Source organism: Penicillium vulpinum (genome assembly GCF_028829585.1).
Source record: "Penicillium vulpinum strain IBT 29486 chromosome Unknown utg000002l_segment0_segment0, whole genome shotgun sequence".
In the NCBI taxonomy this organism is placed as follows: Eukaryota; Fungi; Ascomycota; class Eurotiomycetes; order Eurotiales; family Aspergillaceae; genus Penicillium; species Penicillium vulpinum.
In genome coordinates, this window is record NW_026643242.1 from 3,668,232 (window position 1) to 3,686,581 (window position 18,350).

Consider the following 18,350-nt stretch of genomic DNA (forward strand, 5'->3'; position numbering starts at 1 on the left):
CGCGTCCAGCGAGTATGTAATTGTCATCAATCAATTATACATCAAACAATGCCCAAACGGAAAGCCCCTCCCAAACTCTCTGGTCTATTAGGCTCAGATGATGAGGACATCATGCAAGTTAAAGCGACAGAAACACAAGAAACTCATGAACCTCCCGCCAAAAAACGAAGAGGCAGACCGCGTACCTCAACCGAGAATGTGACCGAGACCAAACCTACCAAGCCTGCCAAATCTGCTACTCGAACAAGAAAGCAGCAACCAGCTGAAGCTGAACCAGAGCCCCCTGCAGACAAAAAGCCTACCCGTCGAGGACAACCCAGAGGAAGCAGCCGCGCAGCGCAGGACGCCGAAGCGTCTGTGCAGGCAACTGAGGTGGAGGCTATGGAACCGGAACAAGACGATGCAGAGAACCTGGAAAATGAAGACCCGCTTGTCTCGACAAATGCAAAGAAGCAACCGCCCAAGGTTGTGAAGGTTGCCCGAGCACGCGGTCGGGGACGGCCTCGTGCGGTCAGCACACAGCTCGAAACAGATGGTGAATTTCAGTTTACCCCGAGCGGTTCTCGACACATTAGCTTTCAGGAAACTCACACAAAGCAAGCCGAACCGAGCCCTCTTACTCGTGCAGCGAGCCGGGGAAGCAATGAACCTGAAGTCGAAGATTCTCAGCAGAACGAGCAACCCACAGCGGAGCTGGTAGATGAAGCTATCATTCACGAGGAACCGGCCTATTATCATAAATCGATGTCCCCGGTGAAGAATGCTCGCTCTCGATTATCCATGTTACGCAACTCACAGGATTCTTCTCCTCGTAAACGCAAGTTTGGAGGAACCGACTTCGACCAGGGCGGGGACCCAGAGCTTAGACGCAGGCTAGGCGAACTGACTAAGAAGCATGATGCTTTGGAGAGTAAATACCGCAATCTACGGGAGATCGGGATTGTCGAAGCCAACACCAACATGGAGAAACTGCGAAAACAGAGTGAGACTGTTACTAAAGGTATGCTCTTATATTATCTTATATCCGCTAGGGCAGATGGATTAATACATCCTCAGCATCGAATGAATTGGTTGCCTCGCTCAAGGCCGAAATTGATGCTCAGCGAAAGCTAGGGCTGCAAAGCCGTGGACTCCAAAAGCAACTGAAAGACCGTGATGATGAATTGGCTCGACTCAAATTTGGTACCGACGAGGCCCACGCACAGCTTGTATCTGCCCAGTCTGAAGTCAAAGCCTTACAAACTAAGCTTGCTGCGGCACGGAACACAGCTGCCAGTCTCGAGGGGGCTTCGAAGGTCCCCGGCAGTGCCATCAAGGGCGGCGCCGCCAACCGTGCAAATGCAGCTGCCACCGCCGAAGCGGCGCAGGCTTCACAGCTCGCCCAGTTAAAAGAAGACCTATATAGCGATTTAACAGGACTGATCATTCGTGATGTCAAGAACAGAGAGTCAGACTACCTATACGATTGTATTCAGACTGGGATCAACGGAAGTAAGCTACTCGATTTCCTAGTAGTTGGAAAGCTTTTTTCTAAACTTTTTACAGCTCTTCACTTCCATCTTGTCGTGCCAAAGGTCTCGGCTGATTATGACAAAACTGAGTTCCAATACCTGCCTCACTTGGACCCTAACCGCGATCGCGACCTGGTCAACTTGTTACCAGACTTCTTGGCCGTAGACATCACATTCGTCCGCGGACAAGCAGCCAAGTTTTATACACGCGTCATCGATGCCCTCACAAAGAGGCGGTCTCTTCCAGCACAATAGCAGTGCAGTGCTGGTACTGCACGCCATACTTAGTTGGTTTTTTTCGGTGTCTATTTATTTTCACGGAGTTTTTTCGGGGACTAGGAACGTCATGTTTTTGTTTCGATCAATAACATCAATGCCAACACATCTATCTTCCGAGGTTGTTACACACTTATATACTTGTATATACCTACCTTGTACCTAATGCAAAGTCTGTCAGTGGGCTCTTTGATCAGTGAAACACGCTTCGCAGGGTCCTCCTTCAACAGAATACTTGGAAGGCAGCTCAATCTCGCCTCGCTGCCTATATATTCTCGAGGGTATCATTCTTCGGGGCTATAGGTCAGACTTACTAACACTTGTGTTTGGAATGAGGCGTTGCCAAGGGAGAGATACTCTGTTCTTACCATAATATCCACACAAAAGAGGTATAAAACCCCCACATCCACTGGATACATAAGCATGCCTTTCTACACTATATTAAATAGCTTCATATCAAAGTCCATTTTTCCAGCTCTGTGAAAACACTTCAGAGCTTCCAAGAAATAAATACATACTCAAGTATAGCAAGCCTGGCCAACGTTGTAGAGTAAACAAAGGCACGCCTATGATTGGCTCTCACCGCCAAGTTCCCCAATGCGTCTCGAAAGTTGAAGGGTTGACGTGTTGTGACCTTCGTATCTCCTTTTTTTTTGTCAATTTCGCTACCTTGTTTGTGGCAGTGGACCACTTCCACTCTTTTATCACTTGAGCATCTAGGAGACATAGATCATGGCGCGACTTGGCCGCGTCGGGTTTCTTGCCCTCGCAGTGGTCTTCCACTTGATCTATACATACTCAATCTTTGACATCTACTTCGTCAGTCCAATTGTTAGTGGCATGCGCTCGTATGGTGTTGAGCGATCATCTGGAGCTCCTGCACCTGCCAAACGTCTCGTCCTCTTTGTCGCCGACGGCCTACGGGCCGACAAGGCCTTCCAAGCTTTCCCTGACCCGTCCCCCGACGCCAATCCAGAAAACCACGAGTTAATTCGCCTGTCTCCCTTTATCCGCTCGAAGGTTCTCTCCCACGGAACATTTGGTGTCTCCCACACCCGCGTCCCCACCGAATCACGACCAGGCCATGTTGCGCTTATCGCAGGTCTCTATGAGGATGTGTCCTCTGTCACCACGGGGTGGAAGCTGAACCCGGTGAATTTCGACAGCGTTTTCAACCAGAGCCGACACACTTGGAGCTGGGGTAGCCCTGATATCCTCCCAATGTTCAAGGAGGGCGCCGTGCCAGGGAAGGTCGATGCGGAGATGTACAGTGAAGAAGCGGAGGACTTCACTGTCGATGCGACGCATTTGGATACTTGGGTCTTTTCCAAGGTCCATGATCTCTTCGAATCGGCAAAGACTGACCCGGAATTAGATCGAAAATTGCGGGACGACAAATTGGTGTTCTTTCTCCACCTGCTTGGGTTGGATACCACTGGCCACTCTTTCCGGCCCTACTCGAACGAATACCTACACAACATCAAGGTGGTGGATCAAGGAGTCCAGGCAGTTACAAATTTAGTAGAAGATTTCTATGGAGATAGCAAAACGGCGTTCGTGTTCACCGCAGACCATGGCATGAGTGACACTGGCAGCCATGGTGATGGCCATCCGGATAACACACGGACACCATTGGTTGCCTGGGGATCTGGCGTCGCGCGACCCCAGCTCTCCGCTAGCGGAATTGCTGCGGGTCACGAAGATGGATTCTCAGCAGATTGGGGGTTCGACCAAGTGCGTCGACACGATGTAGCACAGGCTGACGTTGCCGCGCTTATGGCCTACCTAGTTGGTCTTGACTTCCCCGTCAACTCCGTTGGTCAATTGCCGCTGGACTATCTCAATGCGAGCCCCAAGGAGAAGGCGCTGGCCGCTCTCGCCAATACGCAGGGTGTTCTGGAGATGTACCGTGTCAAAGAAGAGCAAAAGAGAACTGCAGTGATCCGGTATGTACCATATGAGCCTCTATCGGGCTACCACGAGAACTCGATTGAAGGCAGACTGGCAAGAATTAAGTCACTCATCTCCAGTGGTGACCATGAGGAGGCTATTGTGGTGTCTGCCGAGCTTCTTCGCGTTGCTCTTGAAGGTCTGCGCTACCTGCAAACCTATGACTGGCTATTCTTGCGGACCATCGTCTCTGTTGGATATCTAGGTTGGATCGCGTATGCACTGACCACAGTTATTGATCTGCACGTTTTACATGGAACATCAGACTCCCACCGGACGACGGCCAGTATCTCATTCTTCTCGTCGATCCTGGTCGCCTTGTTCTCGGTCTTCCTTTACCAGGGCTCATCCTGGCGCTATTACTTCTATGCATTCTTCCCGGTTTATTTCTGGGAAGAGGTTTTTGCCCGCCGTAGGGCTCTGATTGCCGGTCGTCAGATTGTATTAGGCCATGTGCACTCTTTCACGGGATATGTCAAGTTTGGACTCCAGCTACTGGCATTCCTCGGTGTCATGGAGGCAATGGTTCAATCTTATTTCCATCGCGAAATCTTCACTGTCTGCTTTGCCTTGGGTGCATTGTGGCCTATTATCCATGGCTTTAGCTTCATTCGCAGCCATGCGTTATTGTCTGCAACTTGGACTCTTGGTTGCGGTTTGATGAGTTCGTTCACTCTTCTGCCAGTAATCAAGGTTGAAAATCTTGATGCAATGTGAGCTTCCTTTTTATGACAATGGCTTTTTTAGGTGGCTAATCTCTTTGCAGCACATGTGGCGGTTTACTCATGTTCCTCACTGGCATCCTATACTTGTTGTTTGAGGATTCTATCATTGGATATCGCGACCCGGAATCCAAAGAACCAGGTGCTATTGGCCGTGTCGGCTCGCGAGTAATTATGGGAATTCAGCTCGGCATGGTTCTGCTTGCCGTCATTGTTACTAGATCCTCTGTGCTCTCTCTCCAAGCTCGCCAAGGCCTGCCTTTTGGAAATATCGTGGTTGGATGGGTTGTCCTAGGTAAGTTTATACAGCAGTGTGTCCTAGGACCACAACATGTTTATTCACCGAGAAATGCTAACCAAATCTCAGTGGCTTCCCTGACGCTTCCATTCTTCCACCGTCTGTATCCGAATAGTCACTATCTGCACCGGCTCATGATCATCTTCTTGACCTTCTCGCCAACCTTTATCATTCTCACAATCTCGTGGGAAGGGCTGTTCTACTTTGTATTCTGCATGACCATTGTGACATGGGTTCGCTTGGAACATGCCATTTACGTTCACACGGCAAGTGCCTTGGAAAAGCCTAAGAATCCTGGCGTAACAACTATCGACGGCGAAACCTTCTACTACCGTGCCCTTACTCTCTCTGATATCCGCGTGGCACTCTTTTTCTTTTTCCTCCTCCAATCAGCGTTCTTCAGCACCGGAAATGTGGCCTCGATATCGACCTTCTCCCTTGACAGCGTCCGCCGCCTTATCCCCATCTTCGACCCATTCGCCCAAGGCGCGCTCTTGCTTCTCCAAATCCTCATCCCCTTCGCCATCATCAGTGCCAATCTGGGTATCCTTAACCGCCGCCTGGAGGTACCCCCCAGCGCGCTCTTCATGGTTGTCATGGCTATCTCAGACATCATGACTCTCAACTTCTTCTTCATGGTGCGGGACGAAGGCTCGTGGCTTGACATTGGCATGACCATTAGCCATTTCTGCATTGCAAGCGCCCTCTGCACCTTCGTTGCAGGTCTAGAATTCCTCAGCGAGCAATTTGTCAGCGGTGTAGACTTTGCCCCCACGGTAACAGCAGTTGGGGCTGCTGTGGTCCAGACGATCGAAGAAGTCACAGAATGTGGCCACGAAGATCGCAAGGAGCCGAAGAAAACCCAGTCCAATGGGACCAAACAGTCCAAGTCCAAGGGCAAGGGCAAGGGCAAGGGCAAATCAGGAAAGAATGGGTGGTCATAGTCGAAGATGAACCTAGTATAAAACACACACAAGACCCTTGCGCGCCCATCACTTACATGGGGCTATATTCATGTTTAATCTTTTCCATGTATTTTATTTTATGATCCGCCTGGCTATAAGGTACTAATTCGGAGATCTATGAAGATTTGATTTATATTCGAGATCGTTTCACTTTTCAACCTAAAACTCATCGGACTTCCATTTACTCCCGATCCGCAATTCTACAAATCACATCCATTTGACCCCGGGGCTCTCCGGCGAACGGGCCTAGTGAAAGAAAACCAAGTTGGTGCCTGACAGTATGTTCCTTAAAGACATGAGAATAATAGTGCATCGATTCAATGGAATCGAGCACTCTCATTGGTCAAAGCTCAAAGTTGCCGAGGCATCACAAGCTAGCTCTGGAGACAGGTTTTTCAACGTCTGAAGAATCTACATCGATGTACGGAGTATAGTTCACGGTGAAATGGGATTTTCCCCGCAACTTCTCCCCTAGAACTTTTCATCCCCGTCTTTTCTTCTCTCCCCCGCAATCTCATCGGTTGATTTTGATACCGTTGAGTTCGATGAGATCGGCTAGGATGATCTGCAACTACGCATTATTCCTCCGTACCTTTTAGTTAATATGTCTGAAACAGAACACTAGCACATGTCATAAGAAAAGAGCCAAATTCACTCTATAGAAGCCCTATACAAGTATACATTAAGCGGTGGCCAGTGGGCAGCAGCAGGTCACACTGCATATACATCCGCACATCCCGCCAATATGGCCCGTGACCGAATATTGTCTCCGAGTTCAGTTCTAAGTAGAATCTTCGACATGAGAATGTATACCTGTATCCTGTTCAAGCATGGGGCAGACAACTCTCCACACTTCCGCATCCTCCCGCGTGGCGGTAGGCTCTAGCCGTGGTCGTTTTACCCAGGATTGGAGGCGTGAAGCTAATGCAGGATCTGGGGCCTGGCACGTCATGACCAAAGACCCAAAAACCAATATGGCATCTGCTTATACGAATTACACCCAGTTGGATACCCCCGAGCTTGAATAGAGGCTGAAGTAATGGTATTTCCACGCGGTGGACCTAATTAGGGTAGGTCGGTTTAGCGTCCGGAATGTCTTGACAGGATTAGGAATGGGGATTGGGGATTGGCACTTCAAGATTCGTACTCCATTTACTCCATAATATTATTGTACATATTCATCCCGGGCTGTGTCAGTACTTACATAGAATATAGTATATAGTGTTCCCATAAAGAAGCATTTTACCAGTTTGCTAAGGTGCTACTACCCCTACCGGTCTTTTCGTCGATCTCTCAATATTTTTATCCCCATTCTAAATGGTGGCTTTTACATTTAGCGCCTAGTGAGGGTTTGGTGTGAACCCCTGCGCCAGTATGGGCTGTTTAGTATAGTGCTTAGGCTTGCCTTTTACCCCTTTTCATATTTTACCAAAGACGTAGAGAGAATGGAAGGGAATAATATAGAGAGTATTTCCGTGTTTAATATTATTATAGATCGTAATAGTGTCATAAGAAATAAAATATAAATGAGCTCCGTACCCCATACTCCATAATTCAACGCATAGCTATAAATCCTATAAATCCTATAAATGCTGACCAAATAACAACTCCACCAGGAACTTGATATTGCCACAACTTCAACCCCAAATCACCCCGACTTGGTGATATTCCTCCCTCTCCCCCCTCCCCGGTACTTTTTTTTTCTTTTCTTTATTTTCTATTTTTTTTTCCCTTGATCGCGTGGCGTCTTGTGTTCAAGAGATCCCCTTTCCCTTTATACTCCGTACCCCGTAACCTCCGTGGGCCTTAACACACTTTATATCCATATTGCTTCCCCTTCCCCTCCGAACGCATCTCCTCCATTCTCCAATTCTCCGACTCGATCAAGTCCGTATTCCTGGATGGAGAGACTGTGTGGCCATGAGTACCACCGAATTCAACGCCGACCAGCTATCGGACAACCATCCTAGCCCAGTTCCGAGCAATGCGGGCTCGACGGGGACTTCGGGAATTACGGTGCGCAATGGTCCACAAGGCCAACCGCTGAGTTTCAGAAGGTAAGCCAGATCTTTTTGCCCATTTAGTTCTTTGATATTGGCGACATGGTGTTTTGGCATCTGATAAATGGATTGTCGCGGGGAAGTGTGCGGGCGCAAAGCGAGATCAGAGGGTTTTTTTTTCCGGCTTTTCGCATCCCCTTGGAGGAAAACTCTTCAAGTTAAGCATTTTTATGCGCTTGCTAATTCATTTTATCTAATCTTAGACAACGTGCATCACGCGCGTGCGAGGTACGTCCGATTCTTATATTGTAGGGAGACGCGACTCTGCCGAGGTTCTCACGCACCTCGGCTCAGTTCCTTATCGCGATACATTTCTCTCCTCCCCTTTAGTCTTGAATTTGGACAATGTGGCTGATGCTTCTTCTATAACTCAATTAGACATGCCATGCCCGCAAAGTGAGTTCGCGCTCGGTCGCTCCTCTTGCTTTTTTCCCCTCCCACATTCTAACCCGTTCCTGTCGCCTAGGTTCGATGTGATGCAGCCAGTCTTGGGGTGCCTTGCACCAATTGTGTCGCTTTCTCTATCGAATGCAAGATCCCCTCCCCGAAAAGAAAGAAGAACAATCAGAACAAGAACAAAGAAGATACTCAGTATGACGACAGTCCACCGCAAACCGCCTCCTCGATCGTCGACGCTGCGGCTGCTCATTTCCGACCCACGACCACCGAGGAGCCAACCGACTCGGTATCTGACTCTATCCCTGCGTCTAGGGAAAAGGAGAAAAGTTCAGACTCGGATGAAAAGAATGATGCCTTTGGATACCGTAACAACCGTATGGGTGTCGACGGCATGCCCAATACTGCCCTTTCCGAGGCCGAGGCCGCCCAACAAGCTTCGGCCCATAATGCCTATGCTCAATTCATGAAGCCCAAGTTTGCCCGTGCTCCGATAAAAGAGGCTGGTCGGGTGGCATATTTGGGCGAGTCGTCCAATCTTTCTCTTCTGGTTCAAGACCGCCATGGAACAACAGATGTCGTGCACTACCCGCTCCCACCGAATATTAGAGGCTCCCGCGCCCGGTTGACGGACCTGGACAACTTGGAAATTGATATACTGCATCAGCGGGGCGCATTCCTGCTCCCACCCAAGCCGCTGTGTGATGAGTTGGTCGACGCCTACTTCAAATGGGTGGCCCCCGTCGTGCCGATTATTAACAAGAGTCGCTTCATGCGTCACTACCGTGACCCCAAGAACCCGCCATCGTTGCTACTACTGCAGGCGATTCTGCTGGCAGGATCGAGAGTCTGCACTAATCAGCAACTTATGGATGCTAATGGCTCGACAACCCCTGCGGCTATGACCTTTTATAAGCGTGCTAAGGCGCTGTATGATGCTAACTATGAGGATGACCGTGTCACTATCGTGCAAGCATTGGTTCTTTTGGGTTGGTACTGGGAGGGACCGGAAGGTGAGTTCACAATCTGTACTCGTCCATCCCAATGGCTTTTCTGACTAGTTACAGACGTCACCAAGAATGTCTTCTACTGGACACGCGTCGCTATGGTTGTAGCTCAGGGCTCTGGAATGCACCGCAGCGTCGAAATGTCTCAGCTTAACAAACCAGACAAGAGGTTGTGGAAGAGAATCTGGTGGACCCTGTTCACCCGGGATCGCTCTGTCGCTGTTGCACTGGGACGACCGATTGGAATCAATACAGATGACTCGGATGTTGAGATGTTGACGGAGGATGATTTCATCGAGGATGAGCTCGACATTGTCGCCGAGTACCCATCAGACCCTGTTCATGTCCAGTTCTTCCTGCAGTATGTCAAGCTGTGCGAAATTATGGGCTTGGTTCTGTCGCAGCAATACTCTGTGGCTTCCAAGTCACGGCGTATGAATGCAATGGATCTCACCCACTCGGATATGGCGCTCGCCGATTGGTTGCAGAACTGTCCTAAAGAAGTATGCTGGCAACGCTCTAGGCATCATTTCTGGGCGGCTCTCTTGCACTCTAATTACTACACTACGCTGTGTCTTCTTCACAGGGCTCACATGCCGCCTGCCTCATCCGCGCCCAATAACTACAGGGTCGAAGAAATGGCTTATCCATCACGAACAATTGCCTTTCAAGCTGCAGGCATGATTACTTCTATTGTTGAGAACCTACAGGCGCACGGAGAGATCCGGTACACGCCTGCCTTCATTGTCTACAGTTTATTCTCAGCCTTAATTATGCACGTGTACCAAATGCGTTCCTCGGTTCCTTCGATCGTGGCCACCTGCCAGGAAAGAATCAACGTCTGCATGCTAGCCCTAAAGGATGTATCAAAGGTCTGGCTGGTGGCGAAGATGGTGAACACCCTATTCGAATCTATCCTCGGAAATAAAGTACTGGAAGAACGACTCCAGAAGGCTGCAGGCCGAAGACATCAGCGCACGCGGCATGGAGAATCCTCCTCCTCTAAGAGACACGACCCACCGAAACGCAAATTCGACGATATGGACCTCGGCATGCCAAATGGCGGGCCTACACCCCCCGTGTCATACGAGCGCTCCCGGCCCCAGACACCCGCTGTCACCCCCTCTCGGGAACTGAACCAACCTCCTCTCGGTGGCCAACAATCACCAAACACCCATCGCGCTCACGATCCAATAACAGGCACGGGTAATTCCCGAGCCAACACCAGGCCTACAACTCCGTTCAACGGCCAATTCTCTCTACCTGCCACACCCCCCGACTTCTTCCTAGTAACCCGCGCCTCGCCCAATCTCTCCCCCTCCCTCTGGGAGAACTTCCAGCCCGACCAACTCTTCCCAGACGGTACCGCCTTCTTTCCGGAGCTGACATCACCACCCCAGCCCGCTGCAGTCGACCCATCCCTCCAGATCCCTTCACAAATGCCCCCTGGCATGACTCCGCGCCCCAATCCCATGATGAACAACCAGCCGCAGCCCGTCTCAAGCCGTAGCATGTCTGTCTCTCATGGTAGTCCGCCGGTGATGTCGGGACTGCCGAGCGCGATGGGAATGCATCCCAACCCGCCGCAACAGATATTCGGCATAGAGGGCCAGCATCAGCAGGCCTGGCCACCCATGCATGGTCTCGACGGCACTATGAGTGGAGCCGCGATGGACGCTGCTAGCCAGGACAATGATACCTGGAGTAGTAGTTCCCGCAGCGGGCCAACCGCGCCAACGACACTGAATGTCGAGGACTGGTATGTCTCCCAAGACTTTATGATCATACGCTTCTTCTTTTAAAAAAAAAATATCCTTCTGACTCGCGACAGGTTCCAATTCTTCGGCATCAACGGCGGTTTTGGCGATCTGGCGGCATAAACAATCACGATCTGGACTAGTTACGCTTTATGTTTATGCTGTTATGCACAATTACCTGTCGAGAGTAGACTTGGGAGCTTTGGAGCACAGTGTACACCCTGGGTTTTCTTTTCAGGCTCTAATCTAATTGCTATGCTAGTATATACTATCATATTTTGGAGCTTTCCCTTTCTTTTCTGGTCTCAAAATGAATTGTTTTCGGGGCGAGGTGGGTTCGGCGGCGTTTGGTGTGGGATGATTCGTCTGTTCCATCTTTAGGGACAGTCTGGTATATGGATATTATGATGAGGGTGATAGTTTATGATGATTTTCTTTTGTCTTTGTTCTGTTGTCTCTGATTTGGGTTATGTTGGGGGAAATTTCATGGACTGGCATCCAGAGGGAGTTGTTGTGGAGTATATATAAATTTCAATTGCCTGTCTTCACATACCTATTTATGTTAATCTACTCTAACAATTCAAGTAGAAGTCGACAACATTTACGGAGTAGCCAGACTAAAATAAGGAGTTGCCTCCTAATCGGCCTCGCGACGCGTCAAGTCGCGTCGACTTGCATCTAAAGAATCTGTTTAGCTCATTTTAAGTCATTCATACTCACTCTCTTCATTTATTTCATCTATTCAATTTCATCATTTTGCATCACGATGCCTCCCAAAAGAAAATCAAGCGACTCCGGGAGCAGCGCAAAAAAGTCCAAAGGCCCAGCAAAGAGTCCTGAAGTAGATATGGAAACCGAGCGCGCACTGAACAAACGCTGGGCCCCTGTCTCGGTATCCCGCAACGCCGACTCGGAGTTCAAATTACGAACTCGCGACCCCATCAAGGCTTTTACTTATATTTTGCCTAGGATGCGCACCTTGGAAGACAGAGGTAACAGAAAACGAGTCTGAGGATGAGGAAGATGAGGAGTTTATAGAGCAGAAGAAGAAAGATGATGCGGTTAGTGATTTACTTTTGATGAGAGACACATCAGTCTATTTACCCTAGATCTCTAGATAGCTGATTCTGATATCAGGAGGCGGACGATGCCACTACCCTCGAACCTGCTTCCGAGCATCCAGGAGAGAAATGGATTTTCACAAACGCTGGCGTGGCCAAGTGGATCGCGCTAAAGCAATGTACTGCTGTGCGCGACCCGGATAACTTCGAGATGCATGTCTACAATGACTTCTTTGGATATGCCGTTATGGAGCTGGTGGAGAACCTGCTTCTTGATTTTGACGAGGCTGCCGGTGACTGGAAGATGCAGTGGGCTATCTGTGAAGCGACGGGGCTGTATTTCCAAATGAGTGCTATCATGTCGATGGTTGGGTTTGTCTCACTGGCTTCGAGCAAAATATTGAGTGTTGATGGAACGCTAACGAGTGTTATATAGCTGCGAAGACGGAGATACCGTCAATGCGATATGTACCACCTTCGCCACAATGTTCCCTACCATGCTTGCTACTCTGGAACGAAATGACCTCTTCAAGTCGGACTCGGAGGTAAAGAATCTCGGAGCCGTTATCGGTCTTTTCATCCGCTTCATTGTTGATGTCGAAGAGTACGGTATTAACTGGGATGACCATGATGCCAAGATCGCGGCCTATGCCACCAAGCACGATATCACAGTTCACGGCTTAAACCACAAGCGCTATGAAAAGTCTTCTCGTGAGGAGTTTGATCTTCCCGAGGCTACGGCTGATTCCAATGATCCATGGGGCTGGCAAAAGGCATTGGCAACGCTGAAGGAGATCCATGATGAGAACCTGGGCGGTGATTCGAAAGACATCACGTCTTGGACTTCCGCAGAACGCAAGAAGGCATCTTTCAACAACAAGGATCCCATTCCCCGAAGCGCCATGACTCATATCAAGAATGGCGATATTATGGAGTTGGGTGGTTGAACGGCCGTGTTTGTGTGGATATTAGGATCATTAATATCGGAAGGATTGTTGTTTACATATATATGTATGCTATCGTTTTTGAACTTCAAGAAAACACGGTCACCGCTCACTATATCCGAGAAACTAAATGCCCCGATCTCCCAAAGGATCAGACCCCGTGTTCCCCCTTGACTGTTGCAGTTTCTTTACATGCCTATAGGGTCCCAACCAAGATCGGACCAATCAATGTCCAGAGCGAGATTTCCCAGATAACCATTGAATATATCTCAGATGGCCCGTCGGAAGATTCATCGGAGAATATTCCTTTGCTTTCAGCAATTCAAGCAATGAGATATCTCACTTCGCCTCGGGCAACCATTGCCAATCCCAGGATAGAAGGCGGGTATAAGGACTTGGGCTTTGGGGGGAGGGAGATGTGAGTATCGAAGCGGGAAGTAGACGCAGGGGATCTGTTCGTCGGCTCAGACTCATGTTTAGCATGATCTAGGGTTGAAACATCTGCACTATCTTGAGTCGCTGGACTTTGTGGGGCTTTCTTGTTTTGGCTCGATCTTCTGCTGACGGTCCGACGACTCCCACAGCAGGAATGAGCATACGCAAATGATTTATTATGTAAAGACTAGACCCGACACAGGGCCTGGAGAGAATCGAACAAGTCATAGGCCTGTTATCATTTTTCCAATTGCCATCAGCATGGCATAGATAGCCTTACGCCATACAACCTGGCCTGGGAACATTTTGGTTGTGGGAATTGCAACTCCAATGGATGCCTACTGATTTCAGTACGTCCCTTACTAAATCGAATGGAAGGACCCACGAAGGGAGAAGAATTCGGTTGACCGGCTCTTTATAATATTTGCTGCAGAGAGTACGCCTGTAGGTGTACCATTACGGGTTATTCCTTTTTCCCGAGGTTGCGCAGTCAGAAAGGGCGTCTCTTCTGTAAACCGATTGTTGCTATTCCACATGCTTCCTTGGTGGTTGAAAATCTACTCGTGAGAGTCACCAGGCTGTAAGGCAGGAACTGGTACTTTCGCTTCATTTACCAGCCCATCAAACCAAGGGATAATCATCGCAGGGTAGCAAAGAGACTCGAAGTTCCAGCATGCGCTGCACCAGTCACGACCCCAACTGACCCACACGTCTGTGCAAGGAAGACAAATTGTGTAGTCCCCGCAAAATCCGGGAACTTGTCTTTGCAACCAAGCAATTTCTTTACTCCTGGTTGTAAACAGAATACACACAATAATAGGAGACCAACAGCGAACCCCGGGCGTGCCCCATAGAACACCGATGAAGAGTTGGCCGATTAACCCACAGTAAAAAAAATTTGTTCAAGCAGGTATTGACTATGTTCAGAGTCAAAAGGAAGCCGGTGTAGTTTAGGACTGTTTTGATTCATGATTCATGATAGGCAAATGCTGATTCCGATTCTAAGGCCATTTTTGCTGCTCTTCTCTGACTGAGATATCGAAGAGCCTTGGATATTTTTCCAAGATCCACAATGGATATCCACAGAGATGTGTAATTAGCGATCAGTGTGCAATTACCAAGGTAGATATATGTAGACAGAGATGAGTAAAAACCTAAGATTGGAAGTCTGGGGGAGCCAAGTCGATGACTAACGGTGAGTTGCGACCTTCTCCACAGTATCATACATTGATATATATTATAAAAGGGCATTAAACGGCTTTTACTTGACTATCAGTTGGTGTATTTTTTTTGCTAGGGATATAGAATAAAAGAATAAAATACATTTGAACAAAGAAGTAACCCTTGAGATATACCACCGACAAATTATATAGATAGTATATATAGACAATTCATACTTCATAATAACAATATTAAGTCCCCATAGTCTCCATATACATTCTAAATCTCTATAAAAATCTCTTATAAGTCCCCCATACATTGTAATATAATGAAAACAAATAGATACCCAATATCAATCTACGACATAACAGTTGTTTTGACTCATAAAACTCCACATACTTGCATGCTTAATTGGGACTAGTGGATGACGAAATCGCAATGGTAGTGGCTCGACGAATCAGCGTCAGCTCGAACGAGTCAGCTTGTCCGGGGGGAGAGAAGATGTGAGTGATTGGAGATTCTTCTTCTCTTTTGATTTTTATTCCTATTCCCCCTTTTTCTTTTGGCATATTCGTATCTTATAGGCCTTGTTTGCTTCCAATTACTTCAATTCCTCTTTACACACTCTCTCTTTTCCTCTTTCTGCCCCGCAGCGATGTCGGCCTCAGGATCCGGAATTCCCAATGCCTCGGGGTCATCCAGCGGTGTGAAGAAGGGTTTCCCCCAGGTTGACCTGTCGGGCAATGACCTTCCACCTTCCCCTGCCCCATCCAGCCCTCATTCCGGTCGCCGGTACAATATTGCCACCGAGCTAGTCTTCACCGAGGGCAGTGACCAATACAATGCCAGCAGCGTTCCTATCTATCAGGTACCGATCCACCCCGGTAACACAATGGTGTTTTCAATTGAAGATAAATACTGATCACACCTAATCACATAGAGTGCTACCTTCAAACAAACCTCTAACGCTGGCGGTGGAGAGTATGACTATACACGGTCCGGGAACCCCACTCGCACACACCTTGAGCGTCACTTGGCCAAGATCATGTCGGCACAGCGCGCCCTGGTGGTGTCCTCCGGTATGGCAGCCCTGGACGTAATTACAAGACTTCTCCGCCCCGGCGACGAGGTAGTCACCGGTGACGACCTCTACGGCGGCACCAACCGTCTGCTTAAGTACCTCTCGACCAATGGCGGAATCATCGTGCACCACGTCGACACCACACAACCCGAGAAAGTCCAGCAGGTGCTGAGCTCGAAGACAACCATGGTACTTCTCGAGACTCCCACAAATCCCCTGATCAAGATCGTCGATATTGGAAAAATTGCTACGGCCGCTCATGAGGCCAATCCTGACTGCATTGTCTCCGTGGATAATACCATGATGTCTCCCCTTCTCTTAAATCCGCTAGACTTCGGTGCCGATGTTGTTTATGAGAGTGGCACTAAGTACCTATCCGGTCACCACGACCTGATGGCCGGTGTCATTGCCGTAAACGATCTTCAGCTCGGAGAACGCCTATACTTCCCGATTAATGCATCAGGATGCGGCCTGTCGCCTTTCGACTCTTGGCTGTTGTTGCGGGGCGTGAAGACGTTGAAGGTCCGCATGGATCAGCAGCAGAGCAATGCCCAGCGCATTGCCGAGTTCCTTGAGTCACATGGCTTCAAGGTGCGTTACCCCGGTCTGCGATCCCACCCACAATACGAACTCCACAATTCCATGGCGCGGGGCGCTGGTGCTGTGCTTTCATTTGAGACCGGCGACATAGCCATTAGCGAGCGCATCGTGGAAAGTGCCAAGATTTGGGCTATCAGTGTCAGCTTTGGCTGTGTCAACAGTCTGATCAGTATGCCATGCCGTATGAGTCATGCCAGTATTGACGCGAAGACGCGAGCGGAACGCGCTTTCCCTGAAGACTTGATCCGGTTGTGTGTTGGTATTGAGGATGCGGATGACTTGATTGATGACTTGCAACGAGCGGTATGTATCATCTATCTCCATTGCATAATTTGGATTTCTACTAACTTGTCTCTTTTTTTTTTCAGTTGGTGCAAGCTGGTGCGGTCAATGTCACTTTGGATGGTATTGAAGCTCGCTAGATATGTTAGGATTTTTTTTGTGTATTTGGCGTTGGAGGATTTTAAAATACGAAGAGTATAATAAAGTACCAAGTAAACCTATACTCCATGTTAAATTTTATATACACAACATAATAGGATATGTAGTATGTATGGAGTATATGGATCTTTGACATACAACATAGAAAACGGCGTTTAGCAGGGCAGATAAGCTATCGGGCCGGCATCGGAGAGCCGGCGCCGGGTCGCGCCCGGGTCATTCTCGTCCGAAGCTGGGGTCAATAGATATAATCTTTCAGATCTCACATCTGTAATTCATTCCTTCTCATTTGACCTTGATCTTGTCTATTCGTTTACTCAATGCATAAAATATCTCTTGTTCAAAATACATGATGAATCGGGATGCGGTTGCGCAAGATACAATATTTACAATGGCGACAGTAAAACAGGAACAGGAATGTCAAGGACAGGCACCCAGCACGCGCTCTACAGCTTCAACATGGAACACCAAGGATCTGGGCAAGCGAATCAGTGTCGATGTTGCCAGCGCAGCAACAGCCGGCGCGCTGACCTGCCCATTGATCACCATCATTGATCGGTAGCTATCACAGTTCTCAACTGATTATTTACAAATACAAGACTAATCCCTCTAGTGCAATCATGGAAAAAGCCTCAAAAGGCTTCCCAATAAGCCAAACAATAAAAAACTGCCTTCGATCAATGGTCGCTCAACCCAGCGGCTTCTTCTTTAGCACTCCATTCCTCCTCATCTACACCCTTTACACCTCAACCTACCTCACAGCAAACGCAATCGATACCCTCAGGTCAACAACACACAACCAGCCGTACAACGTCATTGATACAGGTCTTCCCAAGTTCTTCGCAACAACAATAGTCAACATGACAATCTGCGTCTACAAAGATGCGCGCTTCGCCAAAATGTTCGGCGCCTTTCCTCCCTCCGAATCGGCCGCTAGAAACGGCACCATAAACACAACCCCAGTTGCGCGGAAGTATGGTTCTGCTCTCCGTGCACCAATTGCTCCCTCCGCACCCACAGCACCAATCCTCCAAATACCAAAAGTCTCCTACGGACTCTTCTGTCTCCGCGACAGCATCACAATCTGGGCTTCTTTCAATATCCCCGCCCTCATCGCACCCTCAGTCCCGGACTTCCTCGCCTCAAGCCTAACTATGAAATCCAGCATCGCGCAATTTGCCTGTCCCGCTGCTATGCAGTTCGCCAGTACGCCCATGCACCTCCTCGGGTTGGATCTATATAACCGACAGCCGGCCGGTGGTATGCATTGGACGGAACGCGCGACACGGATTCGTCGTGATTATGTGCCTAGTTGCTTTGCGCGTATGGGGAAGATTATTCCTGCGTACGGCGTTGGTGGTGTGGTCAATGTGCGGATGAGGGATTCCTTGATGAAGAGAGTTGAGAGGGGGGAATGATTTGGATTTGATTTGCTATCAAAGCAGGAAGGAAATATACTGATCCTCCGTGAAGGAAGCTAGGGTTCCGGTAGGTTAATGACCTGATGATCTTTCCATTTTGTTTTCATTTAATGTTTAGATTTGCATTTCGTGGTTGATATTTTGGTCTCACGTTTCTTCTCATCTCTCCACTCAGCCTTATGGGATGAATGCTCGGCGTTTTTGTTTTTCGGGCTTTGAGCTCGGTGTTTCATATCCCCAGATTTTGTTTTATATTTGAGCAGG

General features: G+C 48.7%; 9 protein-coding genes across 9 annotated transcripts; 7 read left to right on the forward strand and 2 right to left on the reverse strand.

Moving 5' to 3' along the window:
• Window positions 1-48: 48 nt before the first annotated feature.
• N7479_004458 (putative chromosome segregation protein (Pcs1)) lies at window positions 49-1,766 on the forward strand (the record flags this gene model as incomplete). The annotated part of the gene is made up of 3 exons (XM_057252155.1): window positions 49-1,000; window positions 1,057-1,491; window positions 1,546-1,766. 3 exons carry the CDS (start codon window positions 49-51, stop codon window positions 1,764-1,766), a joined length of 1,608 nt encoding a protein of 535 aa, XP_057111480.1.
• Window positions 1,767-2,519: 753 nt separating this feature from the next.
• On the forward strand, window positions 2,520-5,701 carry N7479_004459 (mannose-ethanolamine phosphotransferase MCD4; the record flags this gene model as incomplete). The annotated part of the gene is made up of 3 exons (XM_057252156.1): window positions 2,520-4,450; window positions 4,504-4,754; window positions 4,827-5,701. The coding sequence occupies 3 exons, from the start codon at window positions 2,520-2,522 to the stop codon at window positions 5,699-5,701; spliced, it is 3,057 nt and encodes a 1,018-aa protein (XP_057111481.1).
• An 851-nt stretch (window positions 5,702-6,552) lies between these two features.
• On the forward strand, window positions 6,553-6,750 carry N7479_004460 (uncharacterized protein; the record flags this gene model as incomplete). Its single annotated transcript, XM_057252157.1, has 1 exon — window positions 6,553-6,750. The coding sequence occupies one exon, from the start codon at window positions 6,553-6,555 to the stop codon at window positions 6,748-6,750; it is 198 nt and encodes a 65-aa protein (XP_057111482.1).
• An 892-nt stretch (window positions 6,751-7,642) lies between these two features.
• On the forward strand, window positions 7,643-11,065 carry farA (CeGAL family transcription factor; the record flags this gene model as incomplete). Its single annotated transcript, XM_057252158.1, has 6 exons — window positions 7,643-7,779; window positions 7,986-8,010; window positions 8,161-8,178; window positions 8,249-9,191; window positions 9,246-10,944; window positions 11,017-11,065. 6 exons carry the CDS (start codon window positions 7,643-7,645, stop codon window positions 11,063-11,065), a joined length of 2,871 nt encoding a protein of 956 aa, XP_057111483.1.
• Window positions 11,066-11,708: 643 nt separating this feature from the next.
• N7479_004462 (uncharacterized protein) lies at window positions 11,709-12,950 on the forward strand (the record flags this gene model as incomplete). Its single annotated transcript, XM_057252159.1, has 4 exons — window positions 11,709-11,934; window positions 11,981-12,003; window positions 12,080-12,375; window positions 12,440-12,950. 4 exons carry the CDS (start codon window positions 11,709-11,711, stop codon window positions 12,948-12,950), a joined length of 1,056 nt encoding a protein of 351 aa, XP_057111484.1.
• A 193-nt stretch (window positions 12,951-13,143) lies between these two features.
• On the reverse strand, window positions 13,144-13,421 carry N7479_004463 (uncharacterized protein; the record flags this gene model as incomplete). Its single annotated transcript, XM_057252160.1, has 2 exons — window positions 13,144-13,258; window positions 13,291-13,421. 2 exons carry the CDS (start codon window positions 13,419-13,421, stop codon window positions 13,144-13,146), a joined length of 246 nt encoding a protein of 81 aa, XP_057111485.1.
• A 12-nt stretch (window positions 13,422-13,433) lies between these two features.
• Window positions 13,434-13,744, reverse strand: N7479_004464 (uncharacterized protein; the record flags this gene model as incomplete). Its single annotated transcript, XM_057252161.1, has 2 exons — window positions 13,670-13,744; window positions 13,434-13,614 (listed from the first exon to the last, which is right to left on the reverse strand). Exon 2 carries the CDS (start codon window positions 13,608-13,610, stop codon window positions 13,434-13,436), a length of 177 nt encoding a protein of 58 aa, XP_057111486.1. The 5' UTR covers window positions 13,611-13,614; window positions 13,670-13,744.
• Window positions 13,745-15,198: 1,454 nt separating this feature from the next.
• N7479_004465 (cystathionine beta-lyase STR3) lies at window positions 15,199-16,646 on the forward strand (the record flags this gene model as incomplete). Its single annotated transcript, XM_057252162.1, has 3 exons — window positions 15,199-15,411; window positions 15,484-16,527; window positions 16,593-16,646. 3 exons carry the CDS (start codon window positions 15,199-15,201, stop codon window positions 16,644-16,646), a joined length of 1,311 nt encoding a protein of 436 aa, XP_057111487.1.
• A 371-nt stretch (window positions 16,647-17,017) lies between these two features.
• On the forward strand, window positions 17,018-18,083 carry N7479_004466 (uncharacterized protein; the record flags this gene model as incomplete). Its single annotated transcript, XM_057252163.1, has 2 exons — window positions 17,018-17,223; window positions 17,279-18,083. The coding sequence occupies 2 exons, from the start codon at window positions 17,018-17,020 to the stop codon at window positions 18,081-18,083; spliced, it is 1,011 nt and encodes a 336-aa protein (XP_057111488.1).
• Between the last annotated feature and the right edge of the window lie 267 nt (window positions 18,084-18,350).